General features: G+C 44.6%; 2 protein-coding genes and 1 non-coding gene across 6 annotated transcripts in view; 2 read left to right on the top strand and 1 right to left on the bottom strand.

The window, feature by feature from the left end:
- The window catches only part of ACER3 (alkaline ceramidase 3), a 188,134-nt gene extending 185,552 nt beyond the window's left edge, over positions 1-2,582 (top strand). For 3 of the 4 annotated variants that reach the window (XM_059067786.2, XM_067038439.1, XM_067038438.1), the window contains 2 exons: positions 673-718; positions 1,253-2,582. In XM_059067786.2, coding sequence (XP_058923769.1) covers positions 673-718; positions 1,253-1,306 — 100 coding nt within the window. In that variant the 3' untranslated portion in view covers positions 1,307-2,582. The remainder of the gene's footprint in view (positions 1-672; positions 719-1,252) is intronic. The other variant, XM_067038437.1, reaches the window with a different exon arrangement.
- A 9,564-nt stretch (positions 2,583-12,146) lies between these two features.
- On the bottom strand, positions 12,147-12,219 carry TRNAG-CCC (transfer RNA glycine (anticodon CCC)). The gene has a single exon. It is a non-coding gene; the product is annotated as a tRNA-Gly (tRNA).
- A 197-nt stretch (positions 12,220-12,416) lies between these two features.
- On the top strand, positions 12,417-21,509 carry B3GNT6 (UDP-GlcNAc:betaGal beta-1,3-N-acetylglucosaminyltransferase 6). Its single transcript, XM_059068590.2, is given in 5 exon segments — positions 12,417-12,471; positions 20,262-20,471; positions 20,473-20,777; positions 20,780-20,980; positions 20,983-21,509. Coding segments are annotated over 4 exon segments (1,104 nt in total). The 5' UTR covers positions 12,417-12,471; positions 20,262-20,373; the 3' UTR covers positions 21,483-21,509.
- The last annotated feature ends 3,532 nt before the right edge of the window (positions 21,510-25,041 follow it).

The raw sequence follows: 25,041 nt of genomic DNA, 5'->3' as shown, positions 1-25,041 counted from the left end.
TAGGAATACTCTACCTTAATTCTTACTACCATATATCTTCAGAGATGAAACTGGCAATCATGACATGAATCACATCAAGCATGAACAGAATGCTCCCTACTAAACTACAAACATCCTGAGGTTCCAGTCTGAGAGTTGATCATTTCTGTCTTCCTTAGGATCTTGCCAACTGTTCTGCATAGAGTAGGTCCTCAAAAAACGGTTGCTAAATGAACAAAGTTTATTTGTCAGTGTTGCTTTTTCTTTGTATATACAGAGGCACTGTGGTTAAATTTGTCAGTAAGCCGGTTTGCGTGAACTTAAAAACTTGTCTGAACTTATTTACAAAACAGAAATAGACTCACAGACATAGAAAACAAACTTATGGTTCCCAAAAGGGAAAGGGGGTGGGGAGAGAGAGATAAATTAGGAGTTTGGGATTAACAGGTACACACTACTATATATAAAATAGATGAACAACAAGGATCTACTATGTAGCACAGGGAACTAAATTCAATATCTTGTAATAACCTATAATGAAAAAGAATCTGAAAAAGAATATATATATATATATATATATATATATGAATCACTTTGCTGTACACCTGAAACTAACACAGAATTGAAATCAACTATACTTCAATTTTTAAAAAATTTGTCTGAAAAGCTTTCCACCCTCCCCTTTTCTTTCAGTTTATATACAAGAACACTTTACCTGAGATACAGGCCAAAGGTGAAGGTAAGTCCACTTCCTAGGGTGTGTGTGTGTGTGTGTGTGTGTGTGTGTGTGTGTGTGTGTGTAGGACAGAGGTAATGGGAGGATGTGATGGAGGTGGAAGAAGGGGGTGGGGTGGAGGGGTAGCAGAGAGAGTACAGGCTTTGGGACCAGATGCTCTTGGATCTTAAGTCTTCCACTTACTGCTCTATGACCTTGGGCAAGTCTCTTTTCTTTAAGCCTTAGTTTCTTCAATAGTAAAATGGAGCTGTTAATAGCTACATTGTAGAGTTAATTTAAAGATCTGAGATGATTTAAATGCCCAGCTCTATGCTTGACAAAGTAGATGCTTAATATATTTAAATAAATTAAATAAAAATAGTTTCTGAGATCTGGTGTATACCTAGAAAGAATATGCTCTGCTCAGGTTATTAATACCAGGACAACCACTAGCAAACCGCTGTAGTCATATCCCATGGGTTCTTTTTCATTCTTTTTCAGGGATAACATGGAACAATTTTATCTTCTTTCATTTTGTCCTAACTTGTTTCCAAACAGTTTCTCTTCGGAATCTGGCCGGTGATCCTGTTTGAGCCTCTCAGGAAGCAGTGATGAATTATTTCACCAGTAAAACAAAATAGCACGTACCATAGACCTGGTCAAATGATTAAGGAAATCTTTAGAGATCTACATGTTCAAATATATCATGACCATCGCAGCAAAGGAATGACTTTCTAATTCTGCCAGCCATACAGAGAATGAGGAATGGGGCTTGTTGGATGTTTAGCTTGTGTCTTTATCTCATTTGTCTTCCTCCTCCTCACCATCACTCTAAGATGTTTCAAAAGAAACAGACATGATGTGTATGTATATACTCGAATGCTGGAAATATTGGGCTTTTCTTAACAGGTTAACAGTTTGTGCTGATCATAGGAAATTAACCTTTTTCCTTTTTTGACAAGGCTTGCATGTGAATTAAACTTTTTTTAATATTTGATTAAATAATGAAAACAGTCAGCTAAGGACTGGCAAAACCCCATATCCAGATGGCCAGCTGTGAGGCAGCACTTAGCTATTTCAGCCTTGATTTATATTTTTGTCATAGTAACCTCATGGATGGTTTCCCAAGGTAAAAAAAAAAGAAAAAAGAAAAGAAAAAAGAGCTATCTGTGGGATTCTGGAAGTTCTTCATTGTCTGCCTCTGTGCTGGTCCGAGTGTTATAAGCAAGCTCAGACCTGCCATTTGGTTCTATACTTGTCACATTCCAGATTTGCGGTGGGCTCTGGGATGTCGTTTGTGGTCACAGCCCAGCAGGGTGGGTGGGTCATCTTGTAACCTTTATGAAGGCTACCAGGACACCTGTAGAATGTTCCACCTCCACCCAGTTAAAGGTGGTTGCTCCGTTTCCTTTGATCTTTGCAGATCTTTAAGTTGTCACTGTTTTTATGGCTAGGCAAACATGATTGGTGGGCAAACATATTTCATCCTCCTAGAATAACTCATTTGAAGTTACCAGTAAATATCGTTATACTCTGACTTTTAAAATTATGCAATATTTTCCAGTTTTCAGTGAGGCCATGGTTATGACCAGGGAAATGTGTTGGGTGAACTAGAGCTAAAATGATCAGGATCTTATGTACATAAAGCTTATTAGAATACCTGGCTCCTTCATTTTGTTGAAGGAAAGAGATATAAGGGTTGAAAACAGCTCTAACTTACTTGAACTTGTAACAGAACTACCAAAAATTAAAGTGCTAAGTAAGACATGGCGGTGAAATCTCATTGTAAAGCAGCTAGTTCTAATTTGGATTTGAATGTATAACAAATTGAATCACTCTTCACAAACTTAACACCTGCCTGGAATAAAAACCTGATTTGACCCCTTTGCTCATATATCACCATATTTGTAGCACTGTACCATTTAGCATTTTTACAACTTTTCCCTGCTTATACATTATTATAAAATCCAGATTTTTTTTTTTACTACATGGTGTCATTACCCCAGATTAAATTCTGAGCTACGGCTTCCAAAGGAAAGTCACTTTTTTCTTAAGCAAAGGTATAAGACACTTCTGTTGTTTTTCTAGTATTCAGTAAGAAGCCTTGGTACAAATTTAAAACGAATACAGATTTTGTTGTTTTTCTTCACTTGCTGGCCTTAGCTTTAGTCCAAGTACTATTTTCCTTACTTTAGCATGCCAACATGCCATTAGGCAGATACTTCCCACCTGCTTTTATGATCCTCCAGCAAGAAAAACACTTGCCAAAATATAAATCTAAAAGAACTTTGGTTGTGCCTTAGAAAACTAAACAGTTACAACACAAGCCTGTAAGACTGTTCTTTATTTTGCCACAAGATTCTGGCGTCTGGCTACATTCGTGTGTGCAACTACCTAGGCTGTCAGTCATCTAACAATTTTTAATGAGTTCATTTGTTTCACACCATTGTCGTTTTTGTACTTTTCACTAAGAAATACTTCTGTATAAAGAATCTGTATAAAAACAAAGATGTATCCTTCCTAACCATGCTAAACGCTGTGAGGCTAAGGTTCTGCAGTGTTAAGGTCAGATTAAGGGTACAGAGAGCATGCCCTAACACTGAGGCCCTTTAGAGCAGTTTGTTGAATGAGCAATTCAGCCACTGCCACCTGTAGTTTCTTATTGAATAAAGCTGTCCAGCACCTTAGAGACTTGTAACACTGTGGCCAAGTCTTCAAAGACCCTTGTTTCTGTTGTAAAAAACAAACAACATGAAACTATTCAGCAAAGAAGTTTTAGAAGGATTGAGCAGAAAGCAGAGACTAAATCCAGGCTCTTTAATTTTCCAAGTTAGTTTTTGTCTCACACATGGCTCCCTTTTTCACAACCTAAGTATCAGCACACTCAAGACTTTGTATCTGTGCCATATCAAGTATTGTGGAAATACTGGTGACCTTTAGGATATTGCTAAATTGTCTTTATTTCAATATGGCTTGATTTTTTTCCCTTCTAGGACTCTGGGTTGTATTATTACAGGGTTGGGTTATTACCGTCCCCCCCCCACACACTTTATTTTCTTGAGAGAGTTGCTGTTAACTAGAGTGTACAAAAAAACCTGTTTCCTTTTGAGCAGATAGTAGTTTGTGTGCATATCAACTGATGTGAAAGGTACTCATCTCTGAGCCCTATAGCAAATTGTATTCTAGAAAACATTAGTACTTTATGAGGATGTGAAAGAAGCAGTTACCATGCACATTTTATTATACTACCTATGCTGCCATTTTCACTCCAGAAAATTGAAAGCAGTTTGACTCTTTTTAAGGAAAAACTAGGTGAAAGGTGGTTGTGTTCATCTGATTGGTTACTCTACCTGCCTACCCCTTCGCACCTTGGTGCTTTCATGAAACATTGCCACTCCTGAAGTGATCTCTTGTATCCTTGTGATATTATATAAATTAATGATGAACAGGATAAACATTTGTTTTTGAATAATCCACAAATGAGACCCCCAAATAGTGGTATTTGGTTTAGAATTAGATCAAATATTATGGTTTAACCTCTGCAAAATTTCCAGGACTGGGCTTTCCTTACACCAAGAGGGTTTTTCATATACCAAGGAGAGGAAGAGGTGTGAGTCAAAGAAAATCGAGAGACCAAAAACTTCAGGTACATGATGCATGAAAATCTTTAAATGCCTGAAAAAAAATAAGTTCTGTTTTAATGCCAACACCCTCAGAATTTAGCCAGTGTCCCTAGAGGTGACTAATAATTTAGTTCAAAGGTTTCTTATGAGTCCTATGGGTTGCATATTACTTTGCTCTTGAAAAAAATCATCTGTTGCTAAGTTTAACAGTTTTAGCTCTCAATTCCACATTTACATGACAGAAAAAATTATTCTAGCCCTGTGGTTTATGATGTGCTGTTGGATAAGTGTTCATGTAAAACTGATGTTTCAAAGGGAAGCAGTTCTAATTGGAATTTGCAACTAAGTGGCAATTTGCAGATCTACCTCTGTCTTACATTGTGCATCACATCAATACCATAATATAATTAGTTTGATCACTTTGTCTTATTTTTCAATGTCTAAAATTACACTTACTCACCATGCTGTAAACATTTGGAAGTAATGACTGAAATTTGGCTAAGTGTCCGTTGTGCAGGGGGCAGTAAGTGAAAAAAAGGAACCGTCAAGATCCATCTGAATGGAAAATTTCAGTGCTGTTTCTTAAACTCCTGCACTTCCTTTAAGAATAAGGAAACGTTTATGTCTAATTGGAGTTGCTGGCTGGCGAAAAGCTGCCAGTGTTGCTGAGGTTTATGGGAGCGTGCCACCGTACTGAACAGGGGAACACGTCTCCTCTACCCTCGTAGATTCAGTTGTTGAGGCCTGTGAAATAAACTGACAAAGGACAGATTAGCAAGAGAAAGGGCAGATTTTTATTTACATATGTAAATGGAAGTTCAGAGAAAAATGTGACTTGAGGCAGAATTTGCAGCTTATATACCATCTTAATAAGAGAAGGGGACAGCAGAAAGGGTACTTAGGGGAGAACAAATGACTTTTAGGAAAGATAAATGGGCCCTTAGGAGAATAGGTAGGAGATAGTTCTATGACAGTGTCTTTTTAGATGTGGTACTGAAACTCCCAGGAGAGGATTTGACAGTTGAGTCCTTTAGGGAGGTTCTGCTTTTAGTCAGATAAAAAGGGAATTCAGGAAAAAAGCCTCTTCCTGCATCTGTTGATTCTCAAATGCATTCAGCTTAAAATGTTTTTTATTCCACAGTGGTGTATTCCGGACCCTTTTATTTCCTCTAAAACTTTCCAAGAAGTTTCACAGACCAGAAGCCAAGTTGGTGGCTGTAGAGAGAAGATTCAGGTTAGAAGTTAGGAGATAAGAGATCTGCAAAGGGAAGGAAGGCATAGATTTATGAAGAAACAAAAGGAAAAGCAAAAATTAATAGTTGGAGCAGATTATATAAACTCAGTTTTTGAGTACAGAGGGCAGTCAATCAAGAGGATTTCTAGATGTTGGTCTTAAGGCATCTTTAAACAGTGGAGTCAGGATAGTAGTGGCCGTCTCACACACGTGGTTATTTCCCGGAGCTCAAAGGACCATGTTCTGGTGAACTTCCTGAGTGGCCCAAGCTGTTGTGGTGGTAAATCCCTTAAAGTTACATCCAGCTTCAGCTTTCAGGGCTTCAGAAAAAGGGCAGTTTTAGTTCTTAGTAATGCCAAGTCAGAAGGGTGGTAGAAAATTGGAAATGTTAATTAGTGACAAAATGCACAAGATGGCAGGATCCGGCTTAAAAAGAGGTGAAAATAGCTCAAGGAGAATGAACAGGACTAGAATCTGATAATCCACATGGGTATATTATAGTTTTCCATTGAAACATAAAATTTGTCTTTATAATCACCCTAGTTTTGTCAAAGATAATCAAGGTAAGACGGGTTTTGTTTGCAAAATGAGTCTAGTCTCATCAAACTTGGCCTGATTGTTTATATAAGTGCAATGAGAATAGTAATTGATGACACAGGCCTTTTGAACTTTTATTAGGAATCCCAGATTGGACTTTTTAATTCCTCGAGTCTAGGAATCCAAGCTGAGAACTTGCCATCAGACTTCTCTTGCATGCCTTCAGATTTGGATGAATCCCTCCTTCTTCAGGTCCCCAAAATACCTTAAGCTTTCTGGTCCTGCTAGGAAGTGGCCTTCCTAACTCACCCGTAAATCTGGGACCCCTGTAGACCAGGCACTAGGCAGTTTTCCAGGAGGGCTTTGTAAGCACTGGCTCCTTAAAGTCAGCCTTATTAATTCCTTAAAACCGGTCATATCTATGCACATCATCCTCAAATATGACATTCCAGTCAAAGCCTTGGTAATATAATCAGTGTTTCCAGTTGTGTCCTGTTACAGGGAGAACAAATTCTTATTGAACTTGTTCAAATAACTATATTGCCTTGGAAATAAGTATTCAATAAGAGTTTTTTCCAAATTTTGGAGGGTTCAGACAGGGAGATAAGATAAATGCTTCATTTTTGTTTACAAAGATGTGTTACTAAATTGCAGTAAGTGCTAGATAGCTTAAGAGAAAAGGCTTTCCTTAAATCCTGAAAACAGAATATTAAAGAACCAGCAATAAGGAACTTGCCTGGTGGCGCAGTGGTTAAGACTCTGCGCTCCCAATGCAGGGGGGCCCGGGTTCCATCCCTGGCCAGGGAACTAGCCAGGACTAAGGAGCCTCAACTAAGGAGGCTGCCTGCTGCAACTAAGGAACCCGCCTGCCGCAACTAGGACCCAGCACAACCAAATAAATAAATAAATATTTTTTTTAAAAAAATGAAGAACCAGCACTATTCCAAGCAAAAGTCATAGAAGGAATCATAATCATTCTTCATCACTCTACTCAGTCCCATGTGATAAATTCAGGTCTTTCTTGATTTTGGTTAGCAATTTCATAAACCCATGAGCTTCTCCGTTAGTTCTGGAAATCCTTATCGAGTCCAGTGGTGTGATTTTAAAGTTACGTAAGCCTGTACTTCAGGGTACCTGTTACAGTCTTTTCCATGGATCTCTGAGAAGATCTTGAAAATGAAGCCTGTAGCTGATTACAAGAGTTTTCAGGAAGGCATCAGAGTAAAACAATATCTGTGAATGACAAAAAGCTTTAAATGGCTATGGTTAAAGGTCTGATGAGTTCATTAAAATGTAGTTGACAAGGAAATTTGGTTGACTCTGACATTCAGCATTTCAAGATAAATGGAGTTATGACATTACACCAGGACATATCATGGACAGCTATGACATTAACAAACTTATAGAAATTTCATACAGTTTCTGAAATACTTATACTAATAACACATACCCATGGAACTATAATCTAGGGAAGGTTAAGCATCACTTATTTAACAATGCTTGCCATGCAATTTAACATATCAAATAAACCTAATTAGTTTAACACCTCTCTTTTTACGAAGTGAGAGAACAAATCCTTTGAGGTTTTCCAGGGGCCCTCTGGGAAATCTCCAAGTCAGAGGTCAAGAAGACTTCATTTAGAATTTGATTTGGAGAAGTTGTTAAAAGATTTGAACGCTTAATTAAATAATATTATAGGTCACTGTGAAAAAATACTTACCTATGTGACCAAAATGACAGTAATTGCTTTGTCTCATTAAATACAGACCAATAATCCAAGAAACTCCATCCTTTTAACAGGGAATTTCAACCTCTAGTTGTGCATTTGTACACTATTGAGCTCTTTGTGTGTGTGGTGAAGGCAAGTACAGCAGTTATTGCAGGCACCAAGCAAGGAGATCAGGCAGTTCATTGAGCTCATTTTTTAAAAATTATAAATAAATGCATTCAGTCTTAGCCAGCTTGACCACATGAATAAGATATTCTCCCCGCCCCCATTCCCTTCTCTACCTCTCCTCCTCCCCCCACCGTCTGCAGGCCCTTTACAACTTTCTATACCCATGCGGGTTTTTGTCTTTACTTTCCTCTTTCTCATTCTGGAAAACCATTTGACAACCTCTAAGCGACTACTTTAGGACAAAATCACTCTCCTTTTTTCCTTAACAAAAACACATCCTTGGGCTTCCCTGGTGACGCAGTAGTTGAGAGTCCGCCTGCCAACGCGGGGGACGTGGGTTCGTGCCCTGGTCCGGGAGGATCCCACATGCCGCGGAGCGGCTGGCTGGGCCCATGAGCCATGGCCACTGAGCCTGCGCGTCCAGAGCCTGTGCTCCGCAACGGGAGAGGCCAAACAGTGAGAGGCCTGCGTACCACAAAACAAAAAACAAAAAACAAAAACACACATCCTTCGTTTCTTTCAGACCTTTCAAGATTGCTTTCCTCCTTTATTGTTTCTCGTATTTTTATTTATGTATATTGATTAGAATTCTTAACCCTTAGTAACCTTAATTTCCAGTGAAAATGAGGAAGTAGACAATTGTGAACGGTCACATCAGAATTCTGTAGTGGATTAACAAATTTCTGAATAAACCACCTCAATGTATAGAAGCATATGTTTCTTTTTTTCTTTATTTAGTTTTGTCTGAGTTGGGTCTTTGTTGCTGCACGTGGGCTTTCTCTAGTTGGGGCAAGTGGGGGCTACTCTTCGTTGAGGTGCACGGGCTTCTCATTGCGGTGGCTTCTCTTGTAGAGCACAGGATCTAGGCATGCAGGCTTCAGTAGTTGTGGCGCACGTGCTCAGTAGTTGTGGCTTGCGGGCTGTAGAGTGCAGGCTCAGTAGTTGGGGCACACAGGCTTAGTTGCTCTGCGTCATGTGGGATCTTCCCAGACCAGGGCTTGAACCTGTGTGCCTTGCATTGGCAGGCAGATTCTTAACCACTGCGCCACCAGGGAAGCCCAGCATATGTTTCTTTATAGTACAGTTTTTGAATGTGGTAAAAGGACATGTTTATCAACAAACCCAAACATCTTTAGTCCCTCTGTAAAAATAAGTCAAAAGTAGATAAATTTATGCTTAGTAATTAATGTTTCAGTATTTTATCTTATTTGGACATTACCTAGACCCAGGTAGAGACACTTCTTCACTTGAAATTCACACTGAAGATAAAACTCTAGCTTTAGACTGTAACCTTTCACCTTGGGTAATGAAACCTTGAAATATTTGAGGAAAAGGTGGAAAACAGAGTTGGCAATCAGAGCAGCTAAGGAGAAGACAGATCACTAAGGAATTTAAGCAGTATTGTTACCTACAGAATTTCTGCTGTTGTTGATGCACCTTTGGAATAAGCAATACTGACTACCATCTTTACACACTTTAAATATCTGGTATTATTTCACAAGACCTTCATTATCATTAAATCAGCAAATTGCTGCCTGTTTTGATTGGTAGCTAGCATAGAAAATGATCACAAGAATATTTCCTACTAGAAAACCCTAAAACCCACTCAATTACAGGCCTGCAAGTGACCTAAAATTGTCCCACTCTGTTTAGCTCAGCAGCTGTCAGTATTACAGCACCAATCACAGGTCACACTTGGCTCACAGTTCCTTTTTAACCCTTATTACGAGACCTGCTTCATGGCTTTTAAGGAGCACAGTGTTGCGATGTGGACAAGATTTAGTCATTGGTAATTTAAATATTTACGAAAATGTTGTAAAGCTTCTGAAACTTCTCTGGCAAGTGTCAGATCTGCAGATCATCACTTTTAAATCGAGTGTGAAGAAGTAACTCTAAGGTTGCAGCAGAGCACATTTATTAGAGAAATCGTTAAGCACAGAAATATGGTTCCCTACAAATATTCATCCTGACATCATCTGCACCTAAAAGAAAATGATGAAAGTTCTGTGATATCAAATGGCTCTGGACCAGGGGTTGGTAAACTACAGCCCACAGACGAAATCCAGTCTGCGGTTGTATGGCCTGCAAAGTAAAAATGATCTTTACACTTTAAAAGCATTGTTGAAACATACAATAATAAGAGGACTATGTTACAGATGTGTGTGGCCTGCAAGGCCTCAAATGTTCACTATCTCATTCTGGGAGTTTGCCCCCCATTCTCTAGACCTTCCGCAAATATGGAAGGACAAAAGTCCTTCCCACTGCATTTCTCCATAGGGTGATTCCAGTGTGTATTTGTCAGAATGAAATATCTTATACATTTGAGACATTAATCACTTCTTTGTTGAATGTAATCATAGAGTTTGTGTTTGAATATTTACACTATAAAGTATTTCTTCATACCAGTTTTACTAGATTGGCAACAACGTGCTGCATTGTGCCTAAATCTTTGGGGAAAATTACATGATTTTGTTTTTGTTATAAAGGAAATTCCATTCCCTGCTATAAAGTCCAAAAATGCTACTTGCATTCAGCTTTTGAGTTGACTTCTAGAAAGATGAGATCATCTGACCATTTTTTTCTCATGCCATATAAAATGTGTCATGTGGTAATGTCAAGGAACTAATAAACTATCGTAGTCGTGTACACTTTTTTTTACTTTCCAAAAGGAGAAGTTCAAAATCCTTTCCACAATTAGTACTTGTTTCTCTTGGCTCTTTTAGAACTAAATTACTTAATAGCAATTAATAAATGAATCATTTTAAGAAATAGGTATAGTTTTTGTTTAATGTATTATAAGGCATTGTTTACTATCAAGCATTTCCATACTTTGGATATTTCTGATGTGACCATTAGGTAAACTTTCCAAGCTAATACAGGGTTTCCTGGTTTCACTTTGGTGCAGATATTTGTTCTACTAGCAATTATTTAATAAACATAGGTGGTCGTGAATCTATACAAGGAACTAACCATTTTCAGGTGATCTCAGGCTTGCTTATTCACTTTTTCTATTTGATTTGCCACATAGAAAGTTATTTTTCTAGAAGATAGAATTGTGTGATTTTATACACAATTCTGCTATAATCTAGGCTATATTTCAGCATTAATCACCTTGCTATAGGTGAATGTATTAAATGATACTGTTTTGAATAAGACTTCTGGTAATGTTTTATCCCTGGTTTATATTTAATGTATCTATACATTTATATAAAGGCAGGGCCACATGTTTAGTCATACAGTTTGTGCACTGCACAGTGGTACCCAGTTGGGGGAGGGGGTTACTACAGGCTGAAGCCTCATGGTATGTGCCTTGGAAGGGTTGTGTCTCACGACACACTTTTTTCCCATTTCTGAGTGAAGGGGGCTGTATATAGGCCAGCAGCAATCCTGTTCATGGGAAGGATGTTTAGTAATTATGACTTTTGTCATTAGTCTTAAGTGATACTGCAGTAAATTTCTACTCCAAGCCTGGGTGATTTACAAGGTTAAAAGCTAATAACTTTTCAATTAAACATTAATGATCCATAAGTACAGAGCATTCTTAACTTTATGAGCTCTGGAGTAAACACATGAACCTTCCAGCTTCACACAATGAAGGGGGACATATTGGAAACAGAAAAAACTTACTGCATAAGCCACATATGTCTAGGGTCCTATCTTTGGCAATGACCAAAGTGCCTTATAAGATGTAAAACAAATTAGAATTTCCTACAACTCACCTAGTTTTCCAAACAACAGCTTTTCAAATACTAGCTTTCCTAGCCAAGCCTGCATGAATTGATCGTTTATCTCACTGCCGACCATATGATATTCTTCAACTAGTCCCTCTTTTGTGTGTCAGGGAGGGGCAGCCTTGCCTGGATCAACAGATGCTGGCAAGAGGTGAACCTGGATCCTTGCCTGAGGACACAGTTTGGACCATGCTTTGTAAAAGGGATGACTGAAAAGGAGTTAAGATTGCTTCAATTCCACCTCTGAAGAGTACACAGGTTTTTTTTTTAAAGAATCTTGATAGATGGACTTTTAAAATATATATTTTATTTATTTATTTATTTGCTGTTCCAGGTCTTAGTTGTGGCAGGCAGGCTTCTTAGTTGTGGCTCGTGGGCTCCTTAGTTGAGGCATGTGAACTCTCAGTTGTGGCATGCACATGGGATCTAGTTCCCTGACCAGGGATCGAACCTGGGTCCCCTGCATTGGGAGTGCAGAGTCTTAACCACTGGACCTCCAGGGAAGTCCCAAGTACTCACTTTTCTAAAGACACCCTGCCATATACCCCTCCCCCTCACACACACACACACACAAAGGCACAATCATTTAGTCTACTGGATTTTTATTGAGCTTACTCTGGGATCAGCTGTGGCATGTCTGAGATACCTTTTTCCCTCTTCTTCTTTTTCTTTTTTTTTTTTTTTGCTTCAGCCCTTGACTAGGATGCAGAGTGGATCTACCTGAATGAGAGAGAAGTCAGGACCTGCTTCACTTGGTAAGGTGGCCTAGCCCCCAAATAAGGCTTGATTCTCAAAGGAAAATGTGGAGAAAGCACAAAAAGAGACAGAGGATTCATTTCATGAGCGCTACTATGTGGGAACCATACATACGGCACTGTGCCCTCCCGTCAACAAACTTTGGAAAGTTGTGTCATGATAGGTGCTAGGAGTACAGTGAATAAGACACCTTGCCCTATGGCACTTACACTCTAGTGTCTGACAAATAATTGTGCCAGTCACGTTTGGGATGGGTGTCAGAGGAAGGGTATAGGGAACTCTGGGAGTGTGCACAAGGGAACCAGAGAAGGGAAGACTTCCTTGAAGATGAACGGTACGTTAAAAACTGAAGGATGAGAGGAATCAGGAAAGAAAAAAGAGGCTGGTTATCGCAGAAGAACAAGTGATGGGTTTCTGGAGAAATGAACAGGAATTACGTCACACAGGGCTTTGAAAGCCATGTTAAGAATTTGAATTTGGAAAGCTCTTGAAAGGGTGGAGAATGGAGTAAAAGGAGGGATATCAGGGAGAAGGAGAAGGTGGTAGTTCAAGTAAGAGATAATGATGATAGAGGCACTGGAGATAGAAAATCAAATATACCTGAGTTATACAGAAAGAAGCAGATATGGGGTGAGTTATCATCAAGCAAGTTTGGGATTTGTTGAGTTTGAAGTCTGGGCGAGATACATATCCTGGTGGAGAGCTTAAGGAGAGTAAAAAAATGTGGATCTGGAGCTTAGGTGAGAGATCTGGACTGAAGATACAAATTTGAGAATCAAAAGCATACATGGTGTTTGAAGCTATGTGAGTGGATGATTTGTGGAAGAGGGTCTCCGACTGAGTCCTAGAAACCAAACTATTTAAGGGTTAGTTAGAGGAATGTTGAAGGACACGGGCACCTCCAACCCAAGAGAGTCATCAGTCACTTGAAAAGGAAACCTAGGGTAAAGGCCTGAGTTCTAGTTCCTTGGGGTCTGTGGATGCCAGCTGCTGGGCTGGGTTCAGCTGTGGCTGTTGGCAGGGCTGGCTATGTGGTCCTTCACGAGGCCTGAGGGCTGGAGGGGAGTAACGACCCAGCACTGCATTGAGGCAGCAGGCTCCGAGTTGGAGTCCATTGGCATTAGTCCCGGCGGAGTGCTATTACATACTTCATGTCCTGGTTGCTGTCTAACAGCCCTAGCTTAGGATCCTGGTCCTCCCCTGAAAAGCTGTGTGATTGTGTCCAAGTCACTTAAATGTTGGGTTCTATATATGTAAAATGTAGACTTGTCTTAAGGGTTAGCGCTATGGTGTAGTAAGAATTTAATTATATTGGGTTTTCTGAATAGGAGCATTCCTGTAAGAGTGCCTGCCCAGGCTTGCCAGGGGTAATTCAAAACTGCTGGACAGACCTGAGGGGTCAGCCCCTCTTCCACTGACCAGCTCAACCTGGAACAACCAACTTTCCTCCCCTTCCTGGTCATCTGGCTGACCTGTGCCCACAGAACCCGTTTGTCTTAGAGGTGGGGACGGGTTCCTCTGCCTTATCCCACCCCCCGTTTTTCTGACGAAGGTGTAGCAGGACAAGCAATGGACCGAGACCTTTCACACTAGGTGAAAGCAATCACCCACTGTAAAGGTGAGGGCTGAAAAGGAGTTAGGATTGCTTTAATCCACGTCTTTTGAACAATACACCTCTCAGACACCACCCTACCACCCACACCCAGTACATACATCTCACTAAATTCCTCCCTGGCCATTCCAGAACCTTGCTAGAGAGGTCATCACTGCCTGTCCTAAAGTGTGGTCACTTTATTCCAATAAGCTTACCGCCATTTAACTTTCTCCCCACTTCATTTCACCCCCAAACTTCCCGAAAGACATTTCTGCTAAAGAGAAAAGATGAGTTTTTAGGGAGCTTGGAGAAAGTGAGTTAACAACATTAAGTCATTGGGCCAACCTGGATGGATGTCTGCTCCGTGCCAGGCCTTGGACTCAGCCATGAGTGGGACAGGAGTTGCTCAGTCTGGGGAGGAATATGGTCAGGCCCGTCCCACCACTCTCCCCTCACATGTATCCTCACTCTTCTCTCATCCAGACATCCCCCTTGCCCCTGCCCAGCCCCTCTAAATTAGCAAGGAGAACAAGGAACCTGAGAGGTGGAACATTCTTACAGAATCCAGTAAGTTACCAAGCTCTGAGGACACCATCCCTGCCCTTCTGATGACCCCTGCCCAGTTCAGGCCTGGGCCTCACCTCTCTCTCATGGATCACTGTACCCGTCTCTGGGTTCCCTTCCTCCACTATTTCCCTCTTTGGCATCTATACCACATATGGGCTGCTACAATGGACTCTTGAAAACAGATACGGACTGGTCAAAACTTTCAAAAGATCAAGTTAAAACTCCGGGTACGGCATTCAAGGCCCTTCTCAGGAACCTCTAATTTATCTTTGCACCTTCAACTCCCAATATTTACCCTTCCAACGACACTAAACGTGGAATGTTTCCCAGACATGTCCTGTTTAGTCCCACCTCTGTACCTCTGCCCAGAGTGCCCTCTCCCTCTTTACACCACTCCTTACCTGCTGGGAAAACTCCTTACCACCTCAAAAGCCATGTGGTAGGTTAAATATGGCCACAAATTTTTGGAACTCCTCCTCACCCCTTTTATCTGGGCTGGTCTTGTGACTTGCTTTGGCCAACAGAATGTGGTAGAAGTGACATGATACAAGTTCTGAAGCCCAGGCCTCAAGAGGGCCTGTAGCCTCCACTGTCACCATCTTGGAACCCTGAGACCAACATGCCATGTAGCAGCCCTGGATGAAAGAGCACAGGAGAGCGAGGCCCAGCCACCCCAGTTGAGCCCAGCTCCCAGCTTACACATTAGCTGGATAGAGCCACATGAGAGAGTCCAGGTGGCTCCAACACAAGAACCTCCCAGGTAACTCACAGAATATTGAGAGAGAAAAATGCTGGTGGTTTTAATCCATTAAGTTTTGGGATGGTTTATTACACAGCAGTAGATAACTGATACAGTGCAGTTCTAATGTGAAGTCTTCCCTGGCTCAGTCACGTTCCTTTCCTGAGTTCCCTCTGTGTTTTGTACACATCACATCACTTTATAGTCATTTACTAACCGGCTCTCCCAAAACAGTGAGCTCTGAGGACCAGCGCTGAGTCTGATTCATCTCCCTCCCAACCACTCACAGTGGTAATGGGATGAAGCCGTTGATCACTTGCCAAGTTCAGTATACTCAGATGTCATGAATTTGGCTAGAAAGTATGCCTCGATGAACATTTCACATGCAAATTACTCAACAAAAATTTTAAAGCACATCCTATGTTAACTCCCAGGCCCTGGAGTTGCTCTCAGTCTTGCAGGGAAACTACTCATTACAATACAGCATCAAAGTGTTTCAGTCAAGTGTATTGCTGGGAGTGTACACAGCAGTTGGTTGGTGGGTGAGTCCAGAAAACACCTAAAAGAGATAACATTTAGCTTCATCATAAAGGGTAAGCAAGCTGTCACTGTCGGAAGGAAGCTTGTAGCCGTCCCCCACTCCACAGAGGAGGAGGGATGCATGGATTGGTCAGATTCAAGTATACTGACCTAAGCCACAGTCCTGGGGGTGGGGCCTCAACCTGTGAAAGAAGGGGGTTAAAGGTAAGTCCCAGTCTGGGGATGGCTCCTGTCTATTTCTTCTCTCTCAGACACTCAAGATAAGATAGGGGCTTGGGCTTCTTCCCATCAACAAGGAGGTGCATTTTCTCCCCCTCCCTGCCCCACTCTCCTTAGAGGGCTAAGCAGGAACCAGAGGGAGGCCAAGGGGAAAGGAACCAGGGCAAAGCCCCAGGCTTAGGGCTCCATGTTGGGGGTTGGAGCCAAAGGTAATAAAAGTTGTGTTTGCCTGCCATATCTGTGGTGCATATACAGGAATACCCTGGGGTGGTAGTGGGCTGGAGGAATCTATGTTCCAGCCATCCGTCACTTGGCATCAAGCCAGAAGAGGAAATAACCAACAGGAACTTTTCCTGTTCCCGGGAAAATAAGGGACAGAATCCCAGTAGAGTGAATAGCACTGCAGAGGCAAGTAAATGTGTGGAGCGATAAATGGAGTGAGAAAGGAGCACAGAAAGAGGGTCACAAAGCAACTCTATACAATCCTGCATGAGAAGGCTGAACTTAATCCATAAAAGGTGACCTGCTTTGCCCCATAAACATTCCTGTGTTAGCCAGTTGCTAACGTTACTATGGTACTATGTGCCAGGCATGGTTCTAAGTGCCTTACACCAATCAACTCATATTACCCTCTGAGGATATATAACTCATATATCCTCTTAGATAAATAACTTGCCCAAGGTCCCACAAATGAGGAATCTGAGGTTCGAAAGGGTCGCATAAGTGGCAGGTCTGTCCTCTCACCAACTTTGCTACTCAGCAGCTGTGGTATCAATCAACACTGACACAGGTTCTGTTGAGCTGGACTTACCAGGAGGCTTCCAGCAAGAGGTAGTAGTTGAGCTGAGTCCTGAGAGACAAGGGATCAGAGCCAGCAGAGACCGTGACAGCTTAAAGTGTGGGGACTCCAGGGTGCCTGGAAGAGTGGCTTGAGAACGGGGGGGGAAATCCAGCAAAAAGAACCACACAGAAGACACCCAGAGCTTCATAGTGTCAGCACCCAAGAACAGAGCCCAGCAAACAGTGACATCCTCAGGTACAGGACCTGGCTCAACCTCTTCCTTTCATATCAAAAGGTGGCTGAGATCCAGATTTCTGGATCAAGTTTATCAAAGTAAATGAGGGTTTAACTGAGACAAGAATTACTGTTGCATTGAAACTGAGATTATTTTCTTTCTCGAAATGATTGTGGGCAGGAAGAGGAGGTAGAGAATGCTTTTTAATTATTTTTTAAAACTAACATTTGTATGGCACTTTTTAGCACTGACAATATTATTTTCTTGCTCCGTATTTCATTGAGAGATGAATGTTAACTTTTCTCAATTTTTCAGATGAGAAAACTGAAACCTAGGAGGTTAACAAATTCATACAAAGTCACACAGCTAATGAAAGAAGCTGAGACTCATGCCCACGTTATTCAGACTCCAAATTCCATTCTCATTCATTCTTTTATTCTTTCATTCATCGGAAAAAAATGTATTGCATGCCCCAAATGTGCCAAATATAGGACTAGGCGCTGAGCATATAGTGATGATAAAATCATTTATTTTGCTGTTTCTCTTTCTCGGTGCATTAAACACTGAAGCAGAAATCCATTAAGAGCTATAGGAACCTACATCTAGTATTTCTTTTTTTTTTTTTTTTTTTTTTTTTTTCGGTATGCGGGCCTCTCACTGTTGTGGCCTCTCCCGTTGCGGAGCACAGGCTCCGGACGCGCAGGCTCAGCGGCCATGGCTCACGGGCCCAGCCGCTCTGCGGCACGTGGGATCTTCCCGGACCGGGGCACGAACCCGTGTCCCCTGCATCGGCAGTTGGATTCTCAACCACTGCGCCACCAGGGAAGCCCTACATCTAGTATTTCTAATGGGCCTCACAGATTACAACTTTTGCAAGATTCTCCCACTTCTATTTGTAGTTAACTGCTGCCATTATTTCACGGAACACCAGCTTTGTGCCCACCTTGTGCTAGACATTGTGTATGGACTGTAACAACCAAACATGAGAGTACAGTTCGATCTGGTAACATCTACTATGTGCAGACGACTCAATCCGAGAATAATTATTGAGCACATATTCTGGGCAAAGTATTCATTCAACAAATATTTATTGGTACCTCTGATAATCATAATAGCTAATATTTACTGAACTCTTACTATCTGCCAAGGACCATGCTAAATTCTTTACAGACATTATCATTTCAGTAACTCTTAAGAGGTAGCTATTTGACAGTTTATATCAGCTTGCTCAGCATATGCAGTTAGAAAGTGGTACAGGCAGAACTTGAACCCAGGCAGCCAGTATTTTCCACCAGTATGTTGTCCCAACTCCCCACCCTGGGCAGGGCACTGGGGAGACAGTAGTGAACAACACAGATGCCATTCCTGCCCTCAGGATGCTTACAGACTAGGAGGGAAGATAAAACTTGAAACAAATAACACTCTAGTCTCCTTTGAGTTATGTTAAACCTTTCCCAACGACATGCCTATTCAAGTGGAACTAGAGGATGAAGAGGCCAAGCAGGTGTTAAGTAGGTGAAGGAGCGGAAGGGAGGTCCACCCCAGCAGTGGAACAGTGTGAGAGAAAGCTCCAAGGTAGGAAGAGGTTGGCAGTCCAAAGCTGTGACTTGGCTGACGGCCAGGGTAGGTGGATGAGAGTGAGAAGTTGAGGAAAAGAGCATGAGGAGTGGCGTGCAAATCTTCATTGTTCAAAGGTTTTTCCAGCTGCTGTAGAGGATGGATCAGCTGAGAGCAAGAATGTGTGTGGTGAAACCAAGCAAAAGCCTAGTTCATCTGGACAGCAGATGCTAGCTTAGATTAGCCTGTTGATGGTGGGAATGGAAGGGGACAGACTGATGAAGTATTTAGGAGTTAGAACTGACCAGGCTCTGGTGGGGGGTGATGAGGGAAAGGAGACAGTCAATCACAGTTTGGGGCTTGAACAACACGGTGAGGGTGGAACTCTGGGACATCTCTGGGGAGGAAGATGAGAGCTCAGGCTGCACCGAAGGTGGCTGTGGGCCACCACATGGATATGGTAAATAACAGGCTGTTGGCTGGACATATGGCTCTGGAGTTTGGAGGTGCTAAAAGCGAAGGAAATCATCTTGCACAAAGGTGAAAAGAGTGTCTAGGAGAGTCCTGGAGAACTGCCCCCCCCCCGCCCCGGCCCAACTATTAAAGGACGTTAGAGAGGAAGAAATGAGCAAAGAAAACTGAGAGCCATGGTTAAAGAGGCAGGAGGATAGCCAGGAGAGAGTGGCATCCCTGAAACAGAGAGCAGTGTGTTTCAAGAAGAGCAGGACCTGGTGTGGCTGAATTTAGCAGGGAATAAATACAGGAAAGGCTGTTGTGATCTGCGATTTGTCCTGAGGTGTCGTCATGAAGGCAGGGCTTGAGGTGCACCTGGGCAGGCTGGGGGATTTAGATACACAGAGGAGAGGGCCTGACCTGGCATGTGTGGGAAACAAAATAACACCAACAGGTAGAAATAGAAGGAGGTGGGGCCAGAGGATGCCAAAGAGGGTAAAGAATGGGTGCCATGAATTGACTGGCCAGTTCATGCTCATTTAATGCTCTCAACTACCCTGCAAAGTAGGAAGCTACCAACCCTTTGGTATAGAGGGCAACACTCGGCTCTAGAAATCTGAAATGACTTGTTCAAGATGATACATAACTGGTAATGACTAAATTTTAACCTGGGTATGTCACCTCATCCTTCCCAAGGAGGCATGGGCATCTATTTCCCTTTCCTTGCCAAGGAGGAAAATAGATCAGAGAGGGTCAGGGCTCGACAGGGGTGGAGAGGAGGGAATAAGCATGGAGAGATTTGGACGCAGTATCAACAAGATGTGGAAAGTCTATATAAGTTGAGAGTGGGGTAGAGAGTCAGGGCTTCTGGCTGGAGCAGCTGGGTAGAGGGAGGTACCATTCACTGAAGTGGAAAAAGCAGCATATGAATTCACGGGAAGACGGAGGCTTTGACTTTGACTTGAGTCTGCCCGGCCTACCTGACATCCAGAGGAGATGTCAGGAGGCAACGAGATACACAGATCTGAAGGTCAGAACACTTCAGACTTGGGAGACGTGAAATGCTTCAGTTCTCGTTCCTTTATTTTATCTTCTTAACAACAGAGTTGAGAAGGAGCTGGTTCTCAGTTCTGGGAGAGACGTGACGGGGGAAGGGTGTCATTCCACTGATTCAAAGACAACTCCCAGCTCACATTTGACTCAGTTCCCCCAACAGATGGCTTTTCCCTGCCGCAGGGCCGTGAAACCCAAGACCCTGACCTGCCTTCTAGTGGGTTTGAGTTTCTTGGCCCTGCATCTGTGGTTCCTCGAAGCCAAGTCCCCAGAAGGAGAGGATGTCGGATGGCTCCCCTTAGATTGCCCGTGTGGCCCCTATTGCGGCGCCGCCGTCCAGCCCAGGGCCTCCATGCTTGGCCAACGCCTCGGCGAACGCCACGGCCGACTTCGAGCGGCTGGCCATGTGCATCCAAGACTTCCTGTGGTACCTCCACTGCCACCACTTCCCTCTGCTCTGGGATGCGCCGGCCAAGTGTGCGGGCAGCCGTGGGACCTTCCTGCCGCTGGCCGTGAAGTCATCGCCTGCCAACTACGGGCGTCACGAGCTCATCCGCCGCATGTGGGGCAGGAACGCAGCTACGGCGGGCGGGCGGTGCGCCTCCTCTTCCGGCTGGGCGCCGCCGCTCCCGAGCGCGCCGAGCGGCTGGCGGCGGTGGTGGCGCTGGAGGCGTGCGATCACTGCGGCGTGCTGCAGGGGGCCTCCGCGGACACCTTCCTCAACCTCACGCTCAAGCACGTGCACCTGATCCACTGGCTGGAGGCCCGCTGCTCAGCGGCGGCGACGACATCTTAGTGCACACAGCCAACGTGCTCTGCTTCCTGTAGGCGCAGCCGCCCGACCGCCACCTCTTCGCGGGGCAGCTCATGAGCGGCTCCGTGCCCATCCGCGACAGCGGGAGCAAGTACTTCGTGCCTCAGCAACTCTTTCCCGGACCCGCCTACCCGGTGTACTGCAGCGGCTGCGGCTTCCGCCTGTCCAGCCGCACGATCCAGGCCCTGCGCCAAGCCGCCTGCCACACCCCGCTCTTCCCTATCGACGACGCCTACATGGGCATGTGTCTGGAGTGCGCCGGCTTGGCGCCCAGCGGCCACAAGGGCATCCGGCCTTTCGGCGTGCAGCTGCCCGGCGCCCGGCAGTTGTCCTTCGACCCCTGCATGTACCGCGAGCTGCTGCTTGTGCACCTATTCGCCCCCAACGAGATGCTGCTCACGTGGAAGGTGCTGCGCGACCCTGCGCTGAGCTGTGGCGGGGGGCACAGGGTCTCCTGAGTCTGGGTGGGCTGCGCTGGGGGCGGGGATGAGCAGCCTCCACACGAGATGCTTTTCGGGCTGAGCGCATCTTCCCTGCTCTGGATACCTTCTGTCCTACCCAGCGTGGTGCCCTTGAATCCTAGCTGCCCTTTGGAATCACCTGGGTGAAGGGCGTGGAAAATTCCTATATCTTGGCCTCATCTCCAAAGGTTCTGATTGTCTTGGGTGCCCCCAGACTTCTCGGTATTTTTTTAAAGCTCCTCAGGCCATGGGAATGCGCAGCTAGGAATGAAGCCCACTGCACAAGGGAAGGACCCAGCTCCATCGCCCCCTTTATGAGCCTTCCAGGACACCCACCTCGAGTCATTGTGGGCAATGGAGCAAGGGAGCGGTGAGGAGCCAGGATCAAATGTCGCCTGCAGGTGCAGGGCACATGCGAACTGTTACTTCGTCATTTCCTCCACAAATGTGTGGAGCTGGACTGACAGCTATCAGAGAGATTCCCCTCCCCAGAAGTCAGTGTACACCTGGGACCTAGAAAGCAACCCCCCTAGAGTCTGAGCTGAGGGTGTCTGGCAGCCCCTCTCCCACCTGGTTCTCCCCCTCTACTCCCCAACCCCAATCCCTGTGAGGCCAAGACCCCCACTGTGCAAAGTGGAAACCGAGGCCCAGCCAGGGCAGTGACTAATCCAGGGCCGTGTGGTCACTGGCAGACAACACACCATGGGTCCCCTCCACACTCAACCTGACCACAGCTAATGGCCTGTTTGGGTCTGACCCATGCACACCTGCCCTGCCAGCACTCACTCCCAGGGGACAGAGACAGGCTCCTTGCCGGGGTCTGGGCCTCAGGATCAGTCGGCCTTGGGGAACCAAGCTGGGAGTTCAGTTCAGGGGTCAGTGTGGGGATGCCGTGAGGGTCAGTCGTGAGGAAACTAGGAAAGGCAGTGATTGGGGAATCTGAGGGACACTGTTGAGAAAGCCTGTGGAAGGTCAGTGTAAGGGGCTATATTTGGAGGCTGAGGGGACCTGATCAGTAACCGTGAAGGACAGTGATTAGGGAGTGTGCAGGGGCGACTGGGGTCTGTTGTGAACATCGAACAGGAGGCCGGGATTCAGTGACCAGACTCCGAGGGTCAGGCTGTGGTCCTGACCTCCAGGAGCTGCCAGTTGTTGGCAAAGTACAAAAATCAAGGAAACAGCTTAAGAGTGAGGCAGATATGTGTGCTGTCAAGGTCTCAACTATGTAAGATGGACAAGAAGGACTGAGCTTCAAGGAGGAAAGCCTGGATGAGAAGCCAGAAGACTGTCCAGATGCCTCCCCTGCTCTCAGGTCCAGTCCTCCTCGATGGCGGACTCCATCCAGCAGAACCATGTGCAGCGCTGTGCTTTGTCGGGCCCTCTCCTGCCCCTGCATCGTCGCACAGCTCTGATCCCTTTACTGGAAACATCCACCAACCACCACTGTCCATGTCTCTTGTATCAGTGAGGATGCCTGCAGGGGAGGCTGGCCACCAAACTCTGCTACCCGCTTCCTCCTGGGCACACACCTAGACTACACTTCCCAGACCCCCTTGCAGTGAGGCGTGGGCATGTGACCAGGCTGCTATCATCCTTGTGTGTGGTTGTGATGAGGACCCCTCCTGAACCTGGGCCTCACCTGTGCTCACTTCCCCCTTCCCCCGGATTGGAACACAGATGGGCCTGTGACCTTGCAGATGAGGACAACACCCCAGGCCTAGGCCTGGGTTTTTCAACCTTGACACTATTGCCATTTGGGGTAGGGCGGTTCCTGAGCATGAGAGAGCATTTAGCCGTATGCGTGTCGTCTGCCCAGTAGATGCCAGAATCACACCCCAAGTCATGACAACCAAATATATCTCTAAACGTTGCCAAATGTACTCTGGTGAGCAAAGTCACCTGAGGTGGGAACCACTGGCCTAGAGGAAGGCAGGGAAACAAGAGGGCTTCCCAGTTCACTCCAGGGAGTGGGGCTGCCCATGGACTGACCTGGAATACTCAGCTCAAACTATTGAGAAGAACAAAATAAACCTTTATGTTTTTTGGGCCTCTGGGATTTTGTCAGCACTTTGTTAGGGCAGCCTTGCCTCATCCCAGATAACCTAATGTGTCCTCTCTGATCCCTGTTTCCCCCCAGCCAGACTGGCTGCTCCCAGAGGGAGGTACCATGTTTGAATCACATCAGGTGTTACCCCGTGGAGGGAGGCCCTGGCATCTTGCAGGCTCACTCTTGGCTCTGGGAGGTGGAAAGAGCAGGAGGAAAAGGCACCACCCAAACACCCTTTCTGCAGTCCCGGCCATGGGTGCTCAGGAGCCTTGGCCACTTATCCCTTGCCGGCCTTGCTTCTGAGCAGGGTCTGGCTCATAGTAAGTACTTCCTAAATGCTTTAGGGGTAAACAAATGAATGGATGTGCCCACTCATTTGTGCCCATCTGTCCGAGTGGCGTGAACTGTATCCATCGGGAGAGTGTATTAGTTTCCTATTGCTGCTGTAACAAATTACCACAGACTTTGTGGCTTAAAAACACAAACACAGTTATTATCTTATAGCCCTACATATCAGAAGTCCAGGATGAGTCTTGCTGGGCTGAAAGTCAAGGTGTCTGCAGGCCTGCATTCCTTCTGGAGGTTCTAGGGAAGAATTTATTCCCCTGCCTTTTCCAGCTTCTAGAGTGTGCCCACATTCCTTGGCTGTGGCCTCCCTTCATCCTCAAAGCCAGCAGTCACATCATTCTGACCTCTGCTTCCACTGGTCCCATATCCTCTGACTCTTCTGCCTCCCCTTTCATTTATAAGGACTCTTTGATCACACTGGGTCTGCCTGGGTAATTCAGGATTATCTTCCTGTTTTAAGGTCCACTGATCAGCAGCCTTCATTCCATCTATAACCTTAATTCCCTTTTCCCATGTAACCTAACATATGTATAGGTTTCAGGGATTAGGGCCTAGACATCTTTTGGGGGCCATTATTTCTCGCACGACAGTGTCCAAAAAATATTTGTTGAACATATGAACAGTAATGAAATAATGAACAAAAATTAATAAATTAACAGATGTGATTCCTTCACACAGACCTCCGTGATGTGAACTCATTCTGGACAGCTGAGTATCATTAACCCTGAATTCTCTTCCCACTCTTGCCATTTATCAAGTGCTTGTAACAGACAAGAAAACACGAATGCTGAGGTGTCGGGAGAGGACACCTCTGTGTCCTTGGAAAAGTCTGAATTCTGTGCTGTGACAACTTCCTCCCATTTTCCTGACAGGCAGGTGGATTATCCCCACTTTATGGGTAAAGAGATTGAGATTCAGGAAACTCACAGCTCAGAAGAGTCAGAACGCCACATTTATAGGACTACTTTGTCACTCTGGGTCCTGGTCAACCCATCTCTGAAGCTGGGCTGCTCACTGTCACCAGGCCCAGCGAAGGCCCACGGCACGCGCAGCCCTGGCACCACCTGATGTTACCTGGTTCCCTTCCCCTCGCCTGGCTCATCGGGCTCTTTTGCGCGCCGAAGCCGCCAGGGGGCGCGCCCTGCATACAGTTTCCGCGCG

Source organism: Kogia breviceps, chromosome 7 (assembly GCF_026419965.1).
Source record: "Kogia breviceps isolate mKogBre1 chromosome 7, mKogBre1 haplotype 1, whole genome shotgun sequence".
In the NCBI taxonomy this organism is placed as follows: Eukaryota; Metazoa; Chordata; class Mammalia; order Artiodactyla; family Physeteridae; genus Kogia; species Kogia breviceps.
Note: the sequence above shows the minus strand (reverse complement) of the source record. Positions and strands in the feature narration are given on the sequence as shown.